General features: G+C 38.9%; 1 protein-coding gene across 3 annotated transcripts in view; it reads right to left on the minus strand.

The window, feature by feature from the left end:
- Positions 1-22,310, minus strand: part of SERAC1 (serine active site containing 1) — a 58,156-nt gene that overhangs the window by 35,076 nt on the left and 770 nt on the right. Inside the window, exons 2-6 of one of the 3 annotated variants that reach the window (XM_031012419.3) lie at positions 13,095-13,186; positions 9,912-9,948; positions 5,047-5,183; positions 3,457-3,546; positions 1,393-1,524 (exon numbers count right to left, since the gene is read on the minus strand). In XM_031012419.3, the coding sequence (XP_030868279.1) occupies positions 1,393-1,524; positions 3,457-3,546; positions 5,047-5,183; positions 9,912-9,948; positions 13,095-13,185 (487 nt within the window). In that variant the 5' untranslated portion in view covers position 13,186. The remainder of the gene's footprint in view (positions 1-1,392; positions 1,525-3,456; positions 3,547-5,046; positions 5,184-9,911; positions 9,949-13,094; positions 13,187-22,310) is intronic. The other 2 variants (XM_055390995.2, XM_055390994.2) reach the window with 2 other exon arrangements.

Below are 22,310 nucleotides of genomic sequence, written 5' to 3' on the forward strand. Positions count from 1 at the left end.
ATTTCTATTCTAAATCTCCACCAACATTAAGTGAGCTTATACTTACATTATAAATTATAATTATAGCCACCAACCAATTAACAAATTAATTTGCAGAGCTCTCATTCTGAGCTTAACTTTTCTTTGAGAATTTTTCTTTCTTTTTTTTTTTTTTTGAGACAGTTTTGCTCTGTTGTCCAGGCTGGAGTGGAGTGGTACAATCTTGGCTCACTAACAACTCCACCTCGTGGGTTTGCAATTCTTGTGCTTCAGCCTCCCAGGTAGCTGGGATTACAAGCATACGTCACCGTGCCCAGCTAAATTTTTTCTATTTTTTTAGTAGAGACAGGGTTTTGCCATGTTAGCCAGGCTGGTCTTGAACTCCTGGCCTCAAGTGACCCGCCTTCCTCAGCCTCCCAAAGTGCTGGGATTACAGGTGTGAGCCACCGTGCCTGGCTGAGAAAATTATTTTTTTCTACTTTTCCCATTTTTACAAGACAGCTCTACTAACAAATTATAGTTTTATCCATGTACTATAACCAGAGAAGACATGAGTTCTTTTAAAACTGTTTTTATTGTAAAATTTGTGATTTTTAAACACAATTACATATTTCAAATAGTCCATTAAAAATGATATACACAAATACAAATTGGGTACATTCGACTATTAGTATTAGAGCCAAGTAGATTGTAAAAGTAAAAGCAAACATAATTGTATGGTGTAGCAAGCAATTAAATGTACTTCATTAAATAGAAACCAAAAGAAAACTCAAGTACATTAGGTAACTATCAGAATCAAGAGTTGCTCTCAAAGAAGTATGTAACCAGATAAAACTTTGTTCTGGTAGAAAGTTACACAAATATATATACCTCATTTTTGAGCTTATTCTTACCAAACACATTTGACTACCAGTTCAGCAGGCTTTCTACTTTCCGTATCACTGAAGCTTCTTAAAATTTTTCAAATACTTTCTATATATACTAACACTGCCTGAATTATTTTCCTTCCTGAATCTCACTCCCACTCCCTTGTCTTTTTTTTTTTTTTTTTTTTTTTGAGACGGAGTCTCGCTCTGTTGCCCAGGCTGGAGTGCAGTGGCGCAATCTTGGCTCACTGCAAGCTCCGCCTGCTGGGTTCACGCCATTCTCCTGCTTCAGCTTCTCGAGTAGCTGGGACTACAGACGCCCACCACCACGCCCGGCTAATTTTTTTTGTATTTTTAGTAGAGACGGGGTTTCACCATGTTAGCCAGGGTGGGTCTTGAACTCCTGACCTTGTGATCCACCCAGAGTGGCCTCCCAAAGTGCTGGGATTACAGGCATGAGCCACCGCACCTGGCCACTCCCTTGTCTTTTACGTCAGCAATCAAGAGCCAGCTGAAGGCATGCCACCTGTTCAGGTAGTCTCATTACCATGCCAGTGATGGGTCTCCGACATTTCCCGCACAGCCTCGAGTCGCGTGGTTTTGTCATCTGACTTGCTCTTCCGTAGGAGCAGCCACACAGCACACTCATGATCTTCTATATCAACTGTACTAAAAGGGTCTTTGCAAAAAGAAAAAGCCAAGACAATGTGAAAAGTTAAGATAATACTTTTATCTTCACTTTAAGATGGTAATTTATAAACATTTGAAATCTACAATTGGAGAGTTAAATCCATATATATAGGTATTGATAAAAACTAATATTATTTGTTCTCAATTTTGTCATATTATCTTTTACAGTTATTATGAATATTGTGTGTGCTTTTTTTTGGATGAGGGGGCAGAGGTCAGTTTTGTTTTGTTTTTTAAGACAGTCTCGCTCTGTTACTCAGGCTGGAGTGCAGTGACACAATCGTGGCTCACTGCAGCTTCGACCTCTTGGGCTCAGACAATCCTCCTACCTCAGCCTCCTGAGTAGCTGAGATCACAGGGGTATACCATCAGGCCCAGCTAATCTTTTTTTTTTTTCTAGAGACAGGGACTCAAGAAATTGCCCAGGCTCAATGTGTGTGCTTTTGTTTTGTATATTCTGGTGTCTTTCATATGTGGTCATTTTTAAAATCTTTTTCTCCCCAAAACTTTTTCAAAAAGATCAAATATATGAAAGAAATTAATAAGTTAACATAGGCTGGGCGAGGTGGCTCACGCCTGTAATCCCAGCACTTTGGGAGGCCGAGGCAGGCGGATCACGAAGTCAGGAGATCCAGACCATCCTGGCTAACACGGTGAAACCCTGTCTCTACTAAAAATACAAAAAAAAAAAAAATTAGCCGGGTGTGGTGGCAGGCGCCTGCAGTCCCAGCTACTCAGGAGGCTGAGGCAGGAGAATGGCGTGAACCCGGGAGGGAGAGCTTGCAGTGAGCAGAGATCGCGCCACTGCACTCCAGCCTGGGTGACAGCAAGGATCTGTCTCAAAAAAAAAGAATAACATCCATACATCACATCTAGATTCAATAACTGTTATTATTTTACCGTATTTTCTTCATCTATATTCACATGTAATTTTTCCCAAACGATTTGAAAGGATGATGTAGACAAAATGACATTTTACCCTTTCACAGTTCAACCTGCATCTCCTAAGAACAATCCTGCATTCTCTTAAATAACCACAATGCTATTATCACACCCAAAAACACTAACAAAAATCTTCCCAAATCATCTAAAATTCAGTCTAATTCCATATTCAAGCTTCCCCAATTTTTCAAAAAAAAAATATTTAAAGCTGTTTTTTAAAACCAATATTTAATAGTCTCTTTCAATTGTAGAAAGTCTTCCCACCTTTTATTTTCACGATGCCAACTTTTTAAGGAGATCAGATAAGCCCTTTTGTATCTAGCTCCACACTGTAGATTAACCTGATTGTGAAATCTATGATATTGGATATACTATGCTCATTATGAAGGCATGGGAGTGATTTTCTAACAAATTTAAAATTATAAAACACTTATCAAGAGAATAGGGTATATTTTATCTCCATATTTATTCACAATTACCTAAGGAAGGAAGAAAATTGTCCAAAGCATTAAGCCCTTAAAATTAAATACAGTCCAAGAGAATAATGTTAATTAATTTTCTTTGCTTTTTTTTTTGAGACAGAGTCTCACTCTGTCACCCAGGCTGGAGTGCAGTGGCATGATCTTGGCTCATTGCAACCTCTGCCTCCTGAGTTCAAGTGATTCTCCTGCCTCAGCCTCCCGAGTAGCTGGGATTACAGGCACCCACCACCACACCTGGCTAATTTTTGTATTTTTAGTAGAGACAGGGTTTCACCATGTTAGCCAGGCTGGTTTCAAACTCCTGACCTCAGGTGATCCACCCACCTCAGCCTCCCAAAGTGCTGGGATTACAAGCGTGAGCCACCATACCTGGCCTGATTAATTTTCCATAGCTATAAAAAATATTAGTATAAGAAATGAAAAAAAGTATCAGGTTGATCATTCCAATGACTTTCAGATTACCGGTAAGGATTCCAAGTCATATAGTGGATATTTACCAGCAAATGGATTCCGCAGTATCTTGGCTGATGTTGCCAATACTTTTCTTACTGCTTTGTGAAGTTCTTTTCTTGCCTGCCAGGCAATACCTATAAATGATTATAGAATTAAGTAAAACCAAGAATGTATTTTTTTTTTTCTTTTGAGATGGAATCTTACTCTGTCGCCCAGGTTGGAGTGCAGTGGCGCAATCTCGGCTCACTGCAAGCTCCGCCTCCCGGGTTCACCCCATTCTCCTGCTTCACAGCCTCCCGAGTAGCTGGGACTAGAGGCCCTCGCCACCAGGCCTGGCTAATTTTTTTGTATTTTTAGTAGAGACAGGGTTTCACCTTGTTAGCCAGGATGGTCTTGATCTCCTGACCTCATGATCCGCCCGCCTCGGCCTCCCAAAGTGCTGGGATTACAGGCGTGAGCCATCACACCCGGCCCAAGAATGTATTCTTAACACTATGCTCCAATGTTTCAAAGAGAAATGTATAAACTCCAAATTTTTTCACAAAGAAAATACAAAATAGCACTGTTGTCTTTTTATTGTCACTATCGATGCAAGTAAAACCATTATGGAAACACAGAGCTCTCAATTCCAAAATAAGATTGCTCTCCAAGTCAGGGAAAAGTAAAAACAAAAACACTAACTACAAAAATACTAACTAAAGCTAATGAAAATCCTCATATACAACATAGGTTTTGCAATATCCAGGAAAATGTTCCTCATGATGAGCTCACCTCAAACTGAAGTTTGGAGATACTTTATTAAAGAGATTAAGTCTCAATATACAGGTATATTATAAGCAACAACAATCACCTATGTAACTGAAATTGTAAACATACCATAAAAGCATGTTGAAATACAGAAAATGATATAATAACAAATAGCAACAGGGCAGCAAGGTGACAGACACAGGAGAGCAGTAGAGCCTGCCTCACTCGAGGAACATCATGTTAACTGGCACATTCTAGCTAACAGTGTATGAACAGGCAGCTGTGAGTCAAGTATGTGACTCACCATGCTATCCATATGTTGAGGAAAATATACTCCTCTGCTCTAAAAGTTCATGTTCCCATGCAACCATATGATCACTAATGAGGGCTTCCATGTGTCCTAAATATTGAGAAGTGGAGTGTCCTAACTAGTAAAGACAGGTTTTCTAGCCTTGGTGACAGATAATTACAATAAATGAGTTGGCATTCATATTTATGAATATATCTCATGAGTTTGGTTTGCATGGATACATCCCTTAAAGTAGAAATATCGCTGAGCTAAATTACAAAATCATGTTTTTTGTACTTGCCAAACTGAGAGCCAGCCTCTGTATTGACAGCCCCACTAAGATGTGGAATTCCAGGTTCAGACTAAAAATGCCAGTTAGTCTTCACTTAATTTTAGGAGAGTTGCAAACCTGGATTAAATACGGAAGCCTAAACTTTGGTCCTCAATTAATTCTTTAGGAACTTGGTTTTCACGGGGTTTGCTGATTCTTAGAATTAGCTCAGTCTGTATTACTAATACTGTGTTTTAAATAGACGCATTTTTAAATGCAATAACTAGCTTCCATTTTTCACAGAGGATTACTTTACAATAAACTTACCATGATTTTCTCCTTTATCTAAAGAAACTGTGTGCACATATATATATGACTTCATTTTTTCTCTTTCTACCACTTGAGTATCTAATGTCACAGCCTTCTTCAGGGCCAGAACTTCATATGTAAGAAATAAAGAACCTCTTAAAGAGAAAAGAAAAAATGCATCATAAATACACAATCAAAATGTAACACAAGAGCTACTCTTCTCTATTAAGCTTGTCATAGTAAACTTCTTTTTTATTGGGAGACATAACATGTATACAGTAATATGCATATAACATTTATACAGTCATGTACCACACACTGACTTTTTGTTCAAGGACAGACCTCATATACGATAGTGGTCTCATAAGATTATAATGGAGCTAAAAAATTCCTATCTCCTAGTGACTAAGTAGCCATCGTAACACATTACTCACATGTTTGTGGTGATGCTGTGTAAACAAATCTACTGTGCTGCCCGTCCTATAAAGGTCTAGCTCATACAATTACGTATAGTACATAATACTTGATAATAATAAATGTTACTGATTTATGTATTCACTATAGTATACTTTTATTGCTATTTCAGAGTGTACTCCTTCTACCTAACTGTAAAATGCCTAGGGCAGGTCCATCAGGAGGTATCCAGAAGAAAGTGTTGTTATCACAGGAGATGACAGCTCCATGCATGTCACTGCCCCTGAAGACCTCACAGTGGGACAAGATGCGGAGGTGGAGACAGTGATATGGATGATCCTGACCCTGTGTAGGCCTAGGCTAATGGGTTTGTGTTTCATTTTTAACAAAAACATTTAAAAAGTTAAAAAAAAAATTTTTGCTGGCACAGTAGCAAGGCACGTAGTCTCAGCTATTCGGGAGGCTAAAGCAGAAGGATCCCTTGAGCCCAGGAGTTCAAGGCTGCGGCATGCTATGACTGTATCCACGAGTAGCTGCTGCTCTCCAGCCTGGGCGACAGAGCAAGACCTCGTCTCAAAAAGATTTTTTTTTTTTTTTTGAGATGGAGTCTTGCTCTTGCTCTGTCGCCGAGGTTGAAGTGCAGTGGCACAATCTCGGCTCACCGCAAGCTCTATCTCCTGGGTTCATGCCATTCTCTCACCTCAGCCTCCCAAGTAGCTGGGACTACAGGTGCCCGCCACCACGCCCGGGTAATTTTGTTTTTGTATTTTTAGTAGAGATGGGGTTTCGCCATGTTAGCCAGGATGGTCTCAATCTCCTGACCTCGTGATCCGCCCACCTCGGCCTCCCAAAGTGCTGGGATTACAGGCATGAACCGCCGCGCCCAGCCTCAAAAAGATTTTTTAATAGACAAAAGTTTATAGAATAAAGACATAAAGAAAGAAAATATTTTTGTATAGCTATACAACGTGTTTGTGTTTTCAGCTAAGTGTAATTACAAAAGTCAAAAAGTTTTTCAAAAATTTAAGCTCATAAGGTAAAAAAACAAAAAACAAACAAAAAAAAAACAGTAAGCTAAGGTTAATTATTAAAGCCAGGACTTTATTTATATTTAGAGACAGGGTCTCAACCACGTTGCCCAGGCTGGCCTCAAGCTTCTGGGGTCATGTCATCCTCCTGCCTCAGCCTCCCGAATAGCTGGGACTACAGGCCAACACCACTACATCCAGCTAGGTTAATTATTGAAGAAAAAAATATTGTTTTATAAATATAGTGTAGCTGGGTGCAGTGGTGCATGCCTGTAGTACCAGCTAGTTAGAAGGCTGAGGCAGGAGGATCACTTGCGTCCAGGAGTTCAAGGCCAGCCTAGGCAAAACACAGTGAGACTCTGCCTTTAAAGAAAACACAAAGTTCAGCCAGGCACGGTGGCTCACACCTGTAATCTCAACACTTTGGGAGGCCGAGGAGGGCGGATCACCCGAGGTCAGGAATTCAAGACCAGCCTGGCCAACATGGCAAAACCAAGGCTCTACTAAAAATACAAAACTTAGCCAGGCATGGTGGCGGGTACCTGTAATCCCAGCTACTCAAGAGGCTGAGACAGGAGAATCGCTTGAACCGAGGAGGCAGAGGTTGTAGTGAGACGAGATCATGCCACTACACTCCAGCCAGGGCGACAGAGCAAGACTCCGTCTCCGGAAAAAAAAAAAAAAAGTGTAACGTAGCCTAAGTACACAGTGTTGATAAAGTCTATAGTAGTGTGCAGTAATGTCCTAGGCCCTCACTCTCACTCACCCAGAGCAACTCCAGGTCCTGTAAGCTCCACTCATGGTAAGTGCCCTATATAAGTGTACCATTTTAAAATTTTATTTACTGTACCTTTTTTTGTTTGGATACGTTTAGGTATACAAATACTTCCCATTGTGTTATAATAGCCTACCGTGTTCAGCACAGTCACATGGCTGCACAGGTTTGGAGCCTAGGAGCAATAGGCTGTCCCATACAGCCTAGGTGTGGAGTAGGCTCTGCCACCCAGGTCTGTGCAAGTGCACTCTGTGATGATTGCACAACAATGAAATCACCTAACAACACATTACTCAGAATGTATCGCCATTATTGACACATGACTGTATATATACATATACATGTATATACGCATTTCGGTTTACAAATAATAAATAGCTGCATAATCTTATCCAGGCAAGAAACAGAATGTTAACAGAACCCCAGAAACCCACAATGTGTCCCTCCCGGATAATGACCTGTTCTCATCTCTATATATGATTCTGATTTTTATTATAACAATGTGCTTTTCTTTACAGTTTTACCACCTATATATGCATCCTTAAACAACAGAGCTTAGTTTTGCCTGTTTTTGAAATTCATATCAATGGAATCACACTACATGTATTCTTTTGCTCAGCCTTGTATTTGAGTCATCCATGTTGTTGCATGTAAAATGTAGTTCCTGCACTTAGATTTTCGCATAGTATGCAATTATCCATTGCATGGATATACTACAACTTACTTATTCACTCTCCCATAGATGGGTATTGAGAACGTTTCTAGTTTGAGTCTATTACAACAATGCTGTGACATATCTTATACATCTGTACTGTGCATACACGTACGTGATCCTCTATCTACACGTACAGGTATCTAGAATTACATACCTTCTGATAGTATACATATTCAATTTTACTAGAGAATGACAAATCGTTTTTGCAAAAAGATTAGCCAACATGTACTCCCATCATCAGCATATGAAAGCTTTTCCTTTCCTAAGAGCAACACCCGAAGTTAACTTTAAATGTTGTTTGTTGTGAATCTCAAAATGAAGATTTCTTTTTTCCTAATCAGATTGACTTACACACTCCCTAAATCCTGACACAAAGATTGCACTCTGGATTCAGAGCTTAGCAACGTTGTTTTCCTACACCTTCTTCTGACCTTTGGTTTCTACCCTCAGGCAAGCAGGTAAAACAAAGTCCAGACACTAGCTAGCACCAGAGGAACACAAAGAAGCCTCTTTAGAATCCTCTGCCCTCGGCCAAGGGCAGTGGCTCAGGCCTGTAATCCCAGCACTTTGGGAGGCCAAGATGGGCAGATCACCTGAGCTCAGGAGTTCAAGACTAGCCTGGGCAACATGGCAAGACCCCATCTCTACTAAAAATATGAATACAAATAATAATAATAATAATAACAGCCAGGTGTGGTGGTACACACCTGTGATCCAGCTATTTGGGAGGCTGAGGTGGGAGGATCACCTGAACCCAGGGGGCAGAGGCTGCAGTGAGTGGAGATCATGCTACTGCACTCTAGCCTGGGTGACAGAGGAAAACCCTGTCTCAAAAAAAAAAAAAAAAAAGAATCCTCTGCTCTCTTCGGGATGTATCTGAACAGCCAACAAAAGGGGTAAATGTATTCAGTACTTTTATCCTGTTTTCCATGAAAGACAAAATTCTTTACTATAATAAAAAACTGTAATTAATTTTCACTATATTCCTGAATATAATTGTGAGCTAGACAAACTGCATTACAGAAAAGGTTACATATACATTTATGCTTTGCCCAGAATGAGTCAAAGGGAAAAATTATCTAGATATATTTTGCCTTACATTACAATGTCATGGAGAAATGTATGCATTTGGATAAAATGCCAAATATATCTCTTTTATCATTTCGGCATCTGAGAGTTAATTTTATATTTGTACTAGTAAAAAGTATTAACAAATACAGTACGATAGTATTAAATATATATTCCTCCCCCTAAAAAAAAGTAAAAGAGTATGAAAAATAACAATTTGCTGAAAGAGGGTCACTGCATTCATTACACATGCTCCTGAGGGAGCATCAGATAGGAGATGTCCATCTGTTGGTTTTCTCAGTCAGCCTCAATTTCCTTTCATGTGAGCTTTATGGTGAGTTAAGGGATTTTCCAAAATACTTTTGACCATAGTCAATTTGTACCTTTTTCACCCACTTTAGAACCTAATACCAGATGTGACCCTAAGTGTGTCAGAGCTGAGTGAGTGCCCGATTTAACTGTGTCGGAGCTGAGTGAGTGCCCGATTTAAGTGTGTCGGAGCTGAGTGAGTGCCCGATTTAAGTGTGTCGGAGCTGAGTGAGTGCCCGATTTAGGTGTGTCAGAGCTGAGTGAGTGCCTGATTTAAGTGTGTCAGAGCTAAGTGAGTGCCTGACTTAAGTGTGTCAAAGTGCTTTTCTCACAGCAGCAGTGCCTGGCAGGCAGAGTTCCTAGTACACATTTGGCTCCAAGAGAAAGCACTCCTCAGAAAGTAAGGAAACCACATCATGACAACATTTAAGTGGTGGGATCAGTGATTAAATCCACCAGTCTAATTCCAAAATCTATACCCTTTCAAGACCTCATGCAACCTGTCAATCACTGCCATTGAGATTTCCAATAGAGTATAATGAAGCCAATTAATATTCCACAGTAGACGACTTACCCTAAAATAAGTGATCCAGTAAACTTTATTATATTTCCTTCAAAAGAAAAAAAGTCAATGTGATGAATTTCATTTTTAAAAGTGTGAAAGGAAATAGGCAACAGAGTAAGTCTCTACCTATATCATATATTATCAGATAAGAAGTTATTATTTTTCTATTAATATAATCAGTTGCTATTAATAAATGGTCTCCTATCCTCAGACACAAACACACAAATCAACAAGTACTAAGTGCAAATATAATGTATATTGATGACATTTCATACCTCCCCTTTCTCCACCTCCTAGTCCCTGTTCCACTACTGATGCTAGTAGGACTACAATACTTCCACCAAATGCAACATGCAGGCAGCTCACTTCCCTTCTGACCCCTTTTAGTTAACAACCCATTAAAGAAAGAAATGGGAAGCATTGTCCCTATCACTACTAGGACTATACTGAAGGATTATATTGTCAAGTGGGGACACAGAAGAATGTTTTCTAAAGTAATTATGTTATAATTGATGGTTAGGTACATACGTACGTAACCCCATTTAAAATAGAGATTAGGCCGGGTGCGGTGGCTCACGCCTGTAGTTCCAACACTTTGGGAGGCCAAGGCGAGTGGATCACCTGAGGTCAGGAGTTCGAGACCAGCCTGGCCAACATGGTGAAATCCCATCTCTACTAAATATTAAAAAAAAAATTATCCAGGCATGGTGGCGCATGCCTGTAATCCCAGCTGCTCGGGAGGCTAAGGCAGGAGAATCGCTTGAACCACGGAGGCAGAGGTTGCAGTGAGCCGAGATTGTGCCACTGCACTCCAGCCTGGTCGACAGAGCAAGACTCCATCTTAAAATAAATAAATAAAATAAAATACAGATTATATTCTACAAGTTTATTTATAAATGTTTGTTTGGGTCTTGGAAAACTTTTTTAATATTAAAAAATTCCTATGGCAGACACTGTTAATTGCCTGTCTAATACACATGCCCTTTAATCCTTACAAATACACAACCTGATTACCACCTAAAAATATTCAAATTCCTAGACAACTCTGTAGCTAGGGCTAACAGTGCAACACAGTTGTAGCCAATCAGATATAGATGGAAGTCTATAGAGATGGATCCCTCCCCACATAAAAAGACAAAGCCTCAAAATGGCTTTTGGCCCTCTGCTTCTTGATGCCCAAGGATTCAGCAAGCATCTTGTGACCATGAGGACAATAAAGAGAATGGAACAGGAAGACAAGAAGATTGCTAAACTGTAATTCCTGCCCTAAACTGTCTCCACCTTGGCTTATTATTATGTAAGAAGAATGAAAATCATATTAACTTAAGCCACTGGACTCAAGCTTCTGTTACATGCACTGAGCACAACCTTAACTGACGGTACTCATGATTAGGTACTGAGGCTAGCCCACAAAAATCTTTATATATATAAAAATATATTATATTTATATATAAATATATTATATTTATATATAAATATATTATATTTATATATAAATATATTATATTTATATATAAATATATTTATATATAAATATATTATATTTATATATAAATATATTATATTTATATATAAATATATTTATATATAAATATATTATATTTATATATAAATATATTTATATATAAATATATTTATATATAATATATTATATATATTTAAATGTATAATATATTTATATATTAATATAATATAAATATATTTTATATAATAAACATTAATGTATTATATAAATATTAATATATTTATATATAATAAATATTAATATATTTGTATATAATAAATATTAATATATTTGTATATAATAAATATTAATATATTTGTATATAATAAATATTAATATATTTGTATATGATAAATATTAATATATTTGTATATGATAAATATTAATATATTTGTATATAATAAATACATATAAACTATATATATATGTATAGACAGAGTTTCACTCTGTTGCCCAGGCTGGAGTGCAATGACACAATCTCAGCTCACTGCAATCTCCACCTCCTGGGTTGAAGTGATCCTCCTGCCTCAGCTTCCTGAGGAGCTAGGATTACAGGCGCCCACCACCACACCCAGCTAATTTTTGTATTTTTAGTAGTGACAGGGTTTCGCCATGTTGACCAGGCTGGTCTTGAACTCCTGACTTCAAGTGATCCACCCACCTCAGCCTCCCAAAGTGCTGGGATTACAGGCATGAGTCACCGCACCCAGCCTTAACCTATAATTTATTGCACGTATTGAGACAGTCCTTTGTTCAGAGCTTCAACTCATGCTGCCAAAATGACATGTGTCCTCACTTCTCTTTTTGTATTTAAAACACAGTATCAGAATTTTCTAGATGAAAATGATCTATCCCTAAAAACAGATTTCTCTTAAAGATCAAAAAGAAACTCCATGAGGAAAAGGACTTTGTTTTATTCAATATTGTATTCTTAGGGCCTAGAATTGTACCTGGCACACAGTAGATGGTCAATTAAATATTTTGTTTATTGTCAAATGAATAAAAGATGTTCTACGTCACTCTTCTCATTTTACACATAAAGGAAATAATGCTCAGAAAAGGTAAGTTATTTTATTCTTCCATTCAACAAACACTATTTGATCACCTACTACATGCCATGCACAATAAATAACTAGGTTATAGTGGTAAACAAGATAAAATACTGCCTTCACAGAGTTTACAGCATATGGGGAAAGACAGATAATTAAGTTCTATACTGACCCTATGAAATGACAAGTAACAGATCCAACCTGGCCTAGGGTATCAGAGAAAGCTTCCTAAATGAAGGCAAGGCTCCAAATGGAGTAGACTGGAGCCACATCCCGAGCCCCCGTAAGGCAAGGACAACATCTTCCTTGCTCACCAGTGTATTCCCAGAACCTAATATGGGTGTTGTTTTGCAAGAGCTTAATAAATATCTGCTGAATGAAAATGCAGTTATATTTAAGTTTAGGATGATGAGTATGAAATTTGACAGAAGAAGTAGAAGAGGGAAAATAATTCTCAAGAAAAAGGAGTATGTATGGCTCTGGGCCTATAAATTTGGGGTGGACTATTAGTACAGAAAGACATAAACAAATTCGAGATTTAATCATGGGTTCAAAAAGTTTTTGTGGCCCACCTTAGAAACGGCCACAATTCTATCACTGTTCCTATAAGAAAATAAGAGTTGTTTAAGCTGTACTTACTGATATCTCTCCAGTGTGTGCCACTTTTTGGTGGGGAAGTAGAGGTTCCTATTCTTCTGCAACAGATGACACAATAAGCAGCCAGGGACATTCTGTGTAAGTAGAACAATTACAACAAATTTAATTTAGCATCTAAATCAAAACACTTGTTTTAACTACAAGACCATGTTACCATCACAGTGGATGACCCACAGAGTTAGCTTTTTCAAGACTACGAAGAAAACTTTCCAATTAAAAAAAAAAATTCTCCATTAAAAACTTAAAAGGGACTTATTAGAATATTTTGTTAGAATTTTCATTATTCTTCCTCACACTGTGTCCAATTGTGCATAGTTTTCACAATTGGAAAGATGATCTAAATATGATACAATCATTCCCAGAACACAAGAATTAAAAGGTAACAAGAATAGACAGACTATTAATCAGAATACCAATATAGGCATGAAAAAAATTTAATGTCTTTGAAAATATATGTATATATGTATTTATCTCTGATGACTGAAGGCCCCACAGAAATGAGAAGCTCTACGTGGACGGTACACTTAGAATCCATAGAAGCATTTAGCTTTTCTCTAGTTCTTTCAGGATAGTACCCACGTTGTTTAAAATTTTTGAAATTTGTTCATTGTTGGCATTCTATCAAAGGAGAGCTGTCATCCACCTAATTCATCAACTGAGTAAAGATGATCATATGCTGCAATCATTCCCAGAACACAACTCAGTATTCTAGACCCATATCAGGTTGTCTTTGGATAGTGAGGTTTTTTTTTCTTTTTCCTTTTGCTATAAGGGAAAGGAAGGAAGGTACCTTGAAGGTACCTCTCTCTTTTGTTTTGTTTTCTATTTCTGCTTTTTATTATTTTCTTCTTTCTTTCTTTGGGTGCACCCTGTCCTTTTCCTAACTTCTTCAATAATGCCTAAGATGAGCATTTCTTGTTCTTTCACAAATGCATTTAACACTAGAAATTATTATAATCCCAGCACATTGGGAGGCTGAGGTGGGCAGATCACGTGAGCTCAGGAGTTCAAGACCAGCCTGGCCAACATAGTGAAACCCTGACTCTACCAAAAAGAATTAGCCAGGTGTTGTGGCGCACTCCTGTAGTCCCAGCTACTCGGGAGGCTGAGGTGGGAGAATTGCTGGAACCTGGGACGCTGAGGTTGCAGTGAGCCGAGATTGCGCCACTGTACTCCAGCCTGTGGTCTCCAGCAAGAGTGAGACCCGGTTTCGAAAAAAAAAAAAAAAAAGACTATAAATTATCCCTCTAAAATTCCACTGTAATTTTTCTCTAATCTGTGAGCCGTTTAAGAGTGTAGCTTTTAGTTTCCAAATATATAAAACTTTTTAAGATTATCTTTTTTTTTTCTTGAAACAGGGTATGGCTCTGTCACCCAGGCTGGAGTGCAATGGTGCAATCACCACCCACTGCAACCTCTGCCTCCCAGGCTCAAGCAATCCTCCCACCTCAGCCTACCGAGCAGCTGGGACTACAGGTGCCCACCACCACACTCAACTAATTTTTTGTATTTTTTGTAGAGACAGGGTTTCACCATATTACCCAGGCTGGTCTTGAACTCCTGACCTCAAGTGATCCACCCGCCTCGGCCTCCCAAAGTGCTGGGATTACAGGCAAAGATTATCTTATTCTACTATGTGACATAGATTCTTTAAAATTGTGAAGACTTGTTTTGTTACCTGGTTCCAGTCAATATTTATAAATATATCATATAAGCTTATTCTTTGTTGCTAGCAGAATATATCCATTATACTAGGCTTGTTAATTTTGTTGTTTCTACAGTCTTGCTAATTTTTTTTTCACAGCTCCAAACGGCCACTGAACAGCCTTGCTAATTTTGTCTGCATGATCTACCAGTACGAGAGGGGTTTTTTAAAAGTTTCATACTGATTTGTGCACTTGTCGATTTACCCCTTTTGTTGTCCTTTTTTTTTATTCATTAAGCAAATACTTATCTGAGTCCCTAGGAACGAAGAACTGTTCTAGATGCTAGCAATTTAACAATGAAAAAGAAAAATTTGCCCTTGCTTTCATGGATCTGACTCTCTAGTGCAGAACACCCCAATCTGTGGCAAACAAATACTACCCTTTTTGGGGGGTCATAATGTGAAAAGATATGCCATTAGGTGCACACAAATGAATGATTATTAGAAACTTAGTACTTTTTTCCTTTTGTCATCACATACTATCTTCCTTTATCCCTATTAACATTTATTGCTTTAAGTTCCTTGCCAGTTTTCTAAGTATTTAACTATCTTACCTTTTCCCATCATGGTTATAATCTTTTGATATCATTTATAATTTCAAAACCTCTCTTTGAATAGATGAATTTAATCCATTTACATTTATCGCATGTTGGATAGATCAGGATTGTTTTATTACTCTTTAATTGGCTTAAAGTTATACAATTTATTTCTATTCCTTTAGTAAATAGCTACATTTTAAATGTGCTATATACAGTATGAATTTAAACAATATAATTATCCTCCCAAATGAGAATATTAGAATGCTTTAAATCCGATCCTCTCCTATCTTGGGTATTTTTGTCTAGTATTTTAATTCCATTTTATTTTTAAACATCCCAAAAGAAGTCATTTTTAAAAGCAGTCAACCTAAATATTTACCAACATTTTGTCAGTTTCCTTCCTTACTTTTGTTTCTTGCATCCACAACTTCCTCCTAGGTTCAAATCATTCTTGATGAAGGTATATCCTTTGATAGTTCCTTCATGAAGGCATATATGTAGTTAGCACTCTCACTCTCAGCATGTCTAAAAATGCTCTATTTTAGATATACTAAAAAATAGTTGTGTTTGGGCCAGGCGTGGTGACTCATGCCTGCAATCCCAGCACTTGGAGGCCAAGGTGGGCAGACTGCTTGAGCCCAGGAGCTCTAGGCCAGCCCAGGAGTTCAAGACCAGTGAGTGAGACTTCATCTCTCCAAAAAAATTTTAAAAATTAGCTGGGCCTGTTGGCATGTGCCTGTATTCCCAGCTACTCGGGAGGCTGAGGCAGAGGAATTGCTTGAGCCTGGGAGACAGAGGTTTCAGTGAGCCATGATCACGCACTACACTCTAGCCTGGGAGACAGAGTAAGACTCTGTCTCAGAAAAAAAAAAAAAAAATAGTAATAGCTGGGTTTGGAATTCTGGGTTTAGAATTTAGAATAACAGTAGGTTTCCTTTGGTACATTAATATTTTCGCTGATATTCCTTGTTGCTCAGGAGAAATCTAAGTCTAATTGTTGTTTCTTTGTAGGCAAAATAATAGCAAAGAAGTTTAAGAATGTGCTCTGTAGGACCACACTGCCCGGTTTCAAATCCAGTTCCACAAACAACTTGTATTAGTAATTTTTTTTTTTTTTTTTAAGAATGCTTTGACATCTTAGGACCTTAAGGACCCAGGGAGTGACTGCCCCTCTCTGGGATAGCTAACTGCTAGAGGTAGTAAACAACCTGCCTGTGAGCATGCCTCTCATATGCAAACCAACCAATCCCAGATGCATACCCCCAACCACCACACACAGCCAATGCTTCCCTTACTCTAAATCTCCTCAGAGCCAGGTACTAGACAGCTAGAGACCACCTCTCTGGTCTGCCAAATTATTCGAACTATCCAATCCTAAATTTGTTCAGCTCGTCTACCCTGTCTCGCTCATTCCTTCCCACAAAAAACCACAATAAAAGAAAGCTCTGGCCCATGCTTTCACATTGCTCCTTGTGCCTCCTGAATGACCCTGGTACTTCCCCATGTGGCCTTGCATGGTGTGGCATGCTCACTCTTCCTTGGGAACTGTACATAATAAGCTCTTCTTTCAAGGCAGTTGTCTCTGTGTCTGTCTTCTTACCATTCCTGATTAAAACAAAATCCAGGTACATTTGAAAACACTAGACATATGATAATGGGCTATTTAACCTCTGTGTCTCACTTTCCTCATCTATAAAATGGTGATAATAAGGGAACTACTGTAAAGGGTTGTTACAAATATCACATGAGTTAATATATGTGAAACACACAGAATAGTGCCTATTCCAAATTAAGTGTTCAATAAATGCTACTTATCATTACTATCAATATTATATTCCATCTGGCAGTTTTAAGATCTTTTTGATGTTCTTACAATTCTCTACTTTATGTCTGGGTATGGGTTTGTTTTTATATACCCCACTTAAGATTTGGTATGCTCCTTCGATCTTAGAACTCACATTTTTCTTCAATTCTGCGATATTCTTAACAATTACCACTTTGACCCCCATTCAACTTTTACCTTCTGATACTCCTATTAGATGTATGCTAGATTTTTAAAGTCTAACCTTCAAATCTCAACTTCTTCCATTTTTTTCTATCTCTCTGACACGCACTATAGATTATTTCCCCAAATCTATCTTCCAATTCATCATCTTCTATTTAGTTGTATTTAGACTATCATTCGATCCATCCACTGAGTATTTCAAAAACTTTTATTTCTAAAACTTCCAGTTGGCTCACTTTCATACTTGCCCGCTTTTTTTACACATAGTTTTTGTCTTAAATGCAGATTTTTTTTAATGGCCACAAATTATTCCTTTTCCTATAAGCATGATCTTTGGTAGTCCCCTCCCACGGTGACTTTAGATTGATCTTACGAGTAACTTTGGCCATAGGACAATAGAAGCATGATGCAAGCTGAGACTTGGGAAGTACGTGCACATCGAGGCTCCTGCCTTTTTGCTCTTGAGAAACCTGTGACCAGCACCATGTAAAGATGCCTAGGTTAGTCTGCTGGGTCACAAGAAAAATGTCCAATATCCCCATTAATGAAGCCAACAAGTACCAACTGACAGCCAGCAACAGCCGCCAGGCATGTGAAGCCACATCAAACTAGCCAGCCCCTAGGTGACCCTACAAATCCATATTCAGTCCTTAGCCTGCAAGCAATAATAAATGTCTGTTTTAGCCCGTAGCCTTTGGGATGGTTTATAATGCCTCAAAAAGCTGACATGTAACTTCTAAACTTTCCTTCACACGAGATATATGAGGTTGCTGCCAGCATAACTTGTTTTACAGTAAATTTTATTTTTTTATAAGTAGAGGGAATAGAGGAATACACTATAAAATAACAATAAAAAGTATACCATAGGGCCAAGTGTGGTGGCTCATGCCTATAATCCCAGTGATTTGGGAGGCCAAGGTGGGATGATTGCTTGAGACCACAAATCAACTGACTATATCTGTGGCACATGCCTGTAATCCCAGCTACTCAGAAGCCTGAGGCAGGAGGACTGCTTGAGCTCGGGAGCCCAACAACAGCCTAGGCAACACAGTGAGACCCACATCTCAAAACAAACAAACAAACAAAAAACCCTAATGGAATACAAATGTATGGACCTATTCCACTCCATCGATCTATTTATCTATCCTTATATAAACATTGCACTGTTCAGATTATGTAGGTTTTTTGTTGTTGTTGTTTTTTGTTTTGTTTTTGACAGAGTCTCACTCTGTGGCCCAGGCAGGATGGAGTGCAGTGGCCTGATCTCGGCTCACTGAACCTCCGTCTCCTGGGTTCAAGCAATTCTCCTGCCTCAGTCTCCCAAGTAGCTGGGATTACAGGTGCCCACCACCATACCTGGCTAATTTTTGTATTTTGGGTAGAGACAGGTTTTCACCATGTTGGCCAGGCTGGTCTTGAACTCCTGACCTCGTGATCCACCCGCCTCGGCTTCCCAAAGTGCTGGGATTACAGGTGTGAGCCACCGCACCAGGCAGATTACTATAGTTTTTAAAGTAAGTCTTGAAGCTAGTAGTATAAATTTTCCAGCTGTGTCCTTCCTTTTCAAGACGGACTATTCTAGGTCCTTGGTACTTCCACGTAATTTTAGAGTCTGCTTGTCAATTTCTATGTAAAAGCACCTTTAAGATTATAGGGCCAGGCACGGTGGCTCACGCCTGTAATCCCAGCACTTTGAGAGGCCGAGGCAGGCGGATCACGAGGTCAGGAGATCGAGACCATCCTGGATAACCCGGTGAAACCCCATCTCTACTAAAAATACAAAAACATTAGCTGGGTGTGGTGGCGGGCGCCTGTAGTCCCAGCTACTCGGGAGGCTGAGGCAGGAGAATGGCGTGAAACCAGGAGGTGCAGCTTGCAGTGAGCGAAGATTGCGCCACGGCAGTCCAGCCTGGGTGACAGAGCGAGACCCCATCTCAAAAAAATATATACATATATTATGACGGTGATTACATAAAATCTGAAACACTGATTTTAAGTAGAGAATGGAGAAATTTTGAGACTAAGAAAGACACAGAAAATAAAAGGGAACAGATTATAATTTTTAAATAAAACAAATATTTGAAAATTCCATTAAGTTTAACAATATGGAGGTCACTGGGATCTTCATATCAGTAGCTTCATTGCCCTGGTGGAGGAAGCCAGAGTGAAACATCATTTCATGCTTTCATTCTGATTAATAAAACGTGAGTTGTAGCTAGGTACACAGACAACAAAAAAGACTACATCACCTTTCTTTCTTTCTAGTTAACTATGGGCACTTACAAAGAATTGGCTAATGAAATATGAGTGGATGTGTCATGTGCAATTTCTGAAAAGTGTCCTTTAAAAGAAGGGTATGTGCCTTTCTTCCTCCTTCCCTCCTCCCTCTTGCTAGAATGAGCAACTGACAGTTTGAATTAAAGCAGTCATCTTACCATGAAGCATCTTATTAAGGACGGTAGAGCAGCCAGATAGAAGAATCCGAGTCCCTGATGATTACAGAGCTGCTTCCATAAAAGCATGGCTGCCTACCTATGCAATTACATACATATTTAAGCCAGTATTATCTTGTTTTCTGTGTAACACAGCTGATTCCAACACACCACAGTTGTTTTTTTTTTTTTTTTTTTTTTGAGACGGAGTCTCACTCTGTCACCCAGGCTGGAGTGCAGTGGCGCGATCTCGGCTCACTGCAAACTCCGTCGTCTCCCAGGTTCACACCATTCTCCTGCCTCAGCCTCCCGAGTAGCTGGGACTACAGGCGGCTGCCACCACGCCCGGCTATTTTTTTGTATTTTTAGTACAGACGGGGTTTCACCGTGTTATCCGGGATGGTCTCAATCTCCTGACCTCGTGATCCACCCGCCTCGGCCTACCAAAGTGCTGGGATTACAGGCGTGAGCCACCGTGCCCGGCCCAGTTCTTAATATCTATATGCCAGTGATCTCAGAGTACCTCTAGCTACGATCTTTCCTGACCTATCTATCCAACAGCTATTGGAACATTTCCACTTGGATGTCCAATAGGCCTTTCATACTCAACTGTCCAAAACAGAATTCTTTACTTTTTCTCCCCAAACTCTTCCTCCACAAATCTTCTCCATTACTATCCACCAAATGGTCAATGCTTTTTGATTGCAAATGGTAAATGATCTACCTCTTAACTGAAGCAAAAAAACAGATGTTGCCCTTGATTCCTTGTTTTCCCCTTACTCTACATCTAAACCACGCATAGTTGCTCTTCTCTACCATCAAAACATACCCCAAAATCCATCCATTTTTCTCTGTATTCACTGCTACACTCTTGTCTAGTTCAAGCCAACATCATCTCTCATTTGGAGTAATAAAATGACACCTCAAAGGTGCTTTTCGTAACTTAAGATATCCTTCTCAGAGACATTTAAAAAAAAAAGTTCTGGAGATAGATAGTAGTGCTGGTTGCACAATGTGAATGTCACTGAACTCAACAACTCAACATGGTTAACATGATAAATCTTATGTGTAACAAGATTTAACAAAGCAAACAAAAAAGAAATCTTTCCTAGAGACAATGGTCTCTTATATTCCTTTCCAAATACCTTGCAGCTGTGCCATTCACATTTAGGTCTTTATCTGGAAACTGTTGTCAATAGTTTGAAAGTAAGAATCTAATCCTGTCTGTATACCATAACAATGCCAGATATCTCACCAACCATATATTTGATCATCCTTTATTGAATAGTCTATGCTTTCCCCCTGCTTTGCAATACCACTTAGTGGTATACTAAACTCCCATATGTAAATAGGTATGTTTCTAGTGTCTCTATTCTGTTCCATGAATCTAATTCTCTATCCCTGAATCAATATCATACCATCTTAATAATTACAACTTTATATTAAGCTTTGGTATCTGATAGGGAGAGACCTTATTTTTCTTCTTCTTCAAAATTGACTTCACTATTCTTGGTCCTTTGCCTTTCCATATAAATTTTAAATTCAGCATGTCAAATTCCATAAAACAATATGGTGATTTTAATTGGCATTACATTGAATTCGTAGAACTGAGGAAAACTGACATCTTTTTGTTGAGTCTTTCCATCTATTAATACGGTATATCTCACCACTTATTTGGGTCATCTTTTGTGTTCCAACAGAGCCTTACAATTTTCTGTCTAAAGGACTACACAGCTTTAGGTTCATCTATTTCTAGGTACCTTTAGTTTTGAATGCCATTATGAATAGTGTCTTTTTATTATTAAAACTCCTAGTTGTTACTGGTATACAGAAGTTTTTAAATGCAGAAATTAAGGCCATTTCTGACATCCCCCTGGCCAAAATAACCCCTCTAGTCACTCTTTATCACATCACCAAATGGTACTTATTCCTTAACCGATTTCAGAGTCTCTCTGCCCCCACCAAAATTAGTTACCTGTCCACCATTGTATCCCAAGCGTCTAGAATAATAGCTGACACACATCAAGTGCACAAAAATGGAACTGATGAGATCAAGGAAGAGAATGTATGCAAGATGAAAAAAAAGCAAATAAAAGATACTTGGGAAGAAGAAGACTTGGAGGCAATTTTTTTATTTTAAAGAGAGTGCAACATATGGAAATCACCAGTTGGAAAAGATTTGAGGGATAGAAAGAGGGAACTAAATGGAAGAGCTGGGTTCCTTACCGATCACATGAACACACACGATGTTTTAAAAAAAAAAAAAAAGGCAGCATGAGGTCGGGCGCGGTGGCTCACACCTGTAATCGCAGCACTCTGGGAGGCCGAGGCGGGGGATCACCTGATGTCAGGAATTCCAGACCAGCCTGGCCAACATGGACAAACCCCGTCTCTACTAAAAATACGAAAATCAGCCGGGCGTGGTAACGCACGCCTGTAATCCCAGTTACTAGGGAGAATGAGGCAGGATAATTGCTTGAACCCAGGGGACGGAGGTTGCAGTGAGCCCAGATCGCG

Source organism: Gorilla gorilla, chromosome 5, assembly GCF_029281585.2.
Source record: "Gorilla gorilla gorilla isolate KB3781 chromosome 5, NHGRI_mGorGor1-v2.1_pri, whole genome shotgun sequence".
Taxonomy (NCBI): Eukaryota; Metazoa; Chordata; class Mammalia; order Primates; family Hominidae; genus Gorilla; species Gorilla gorilla.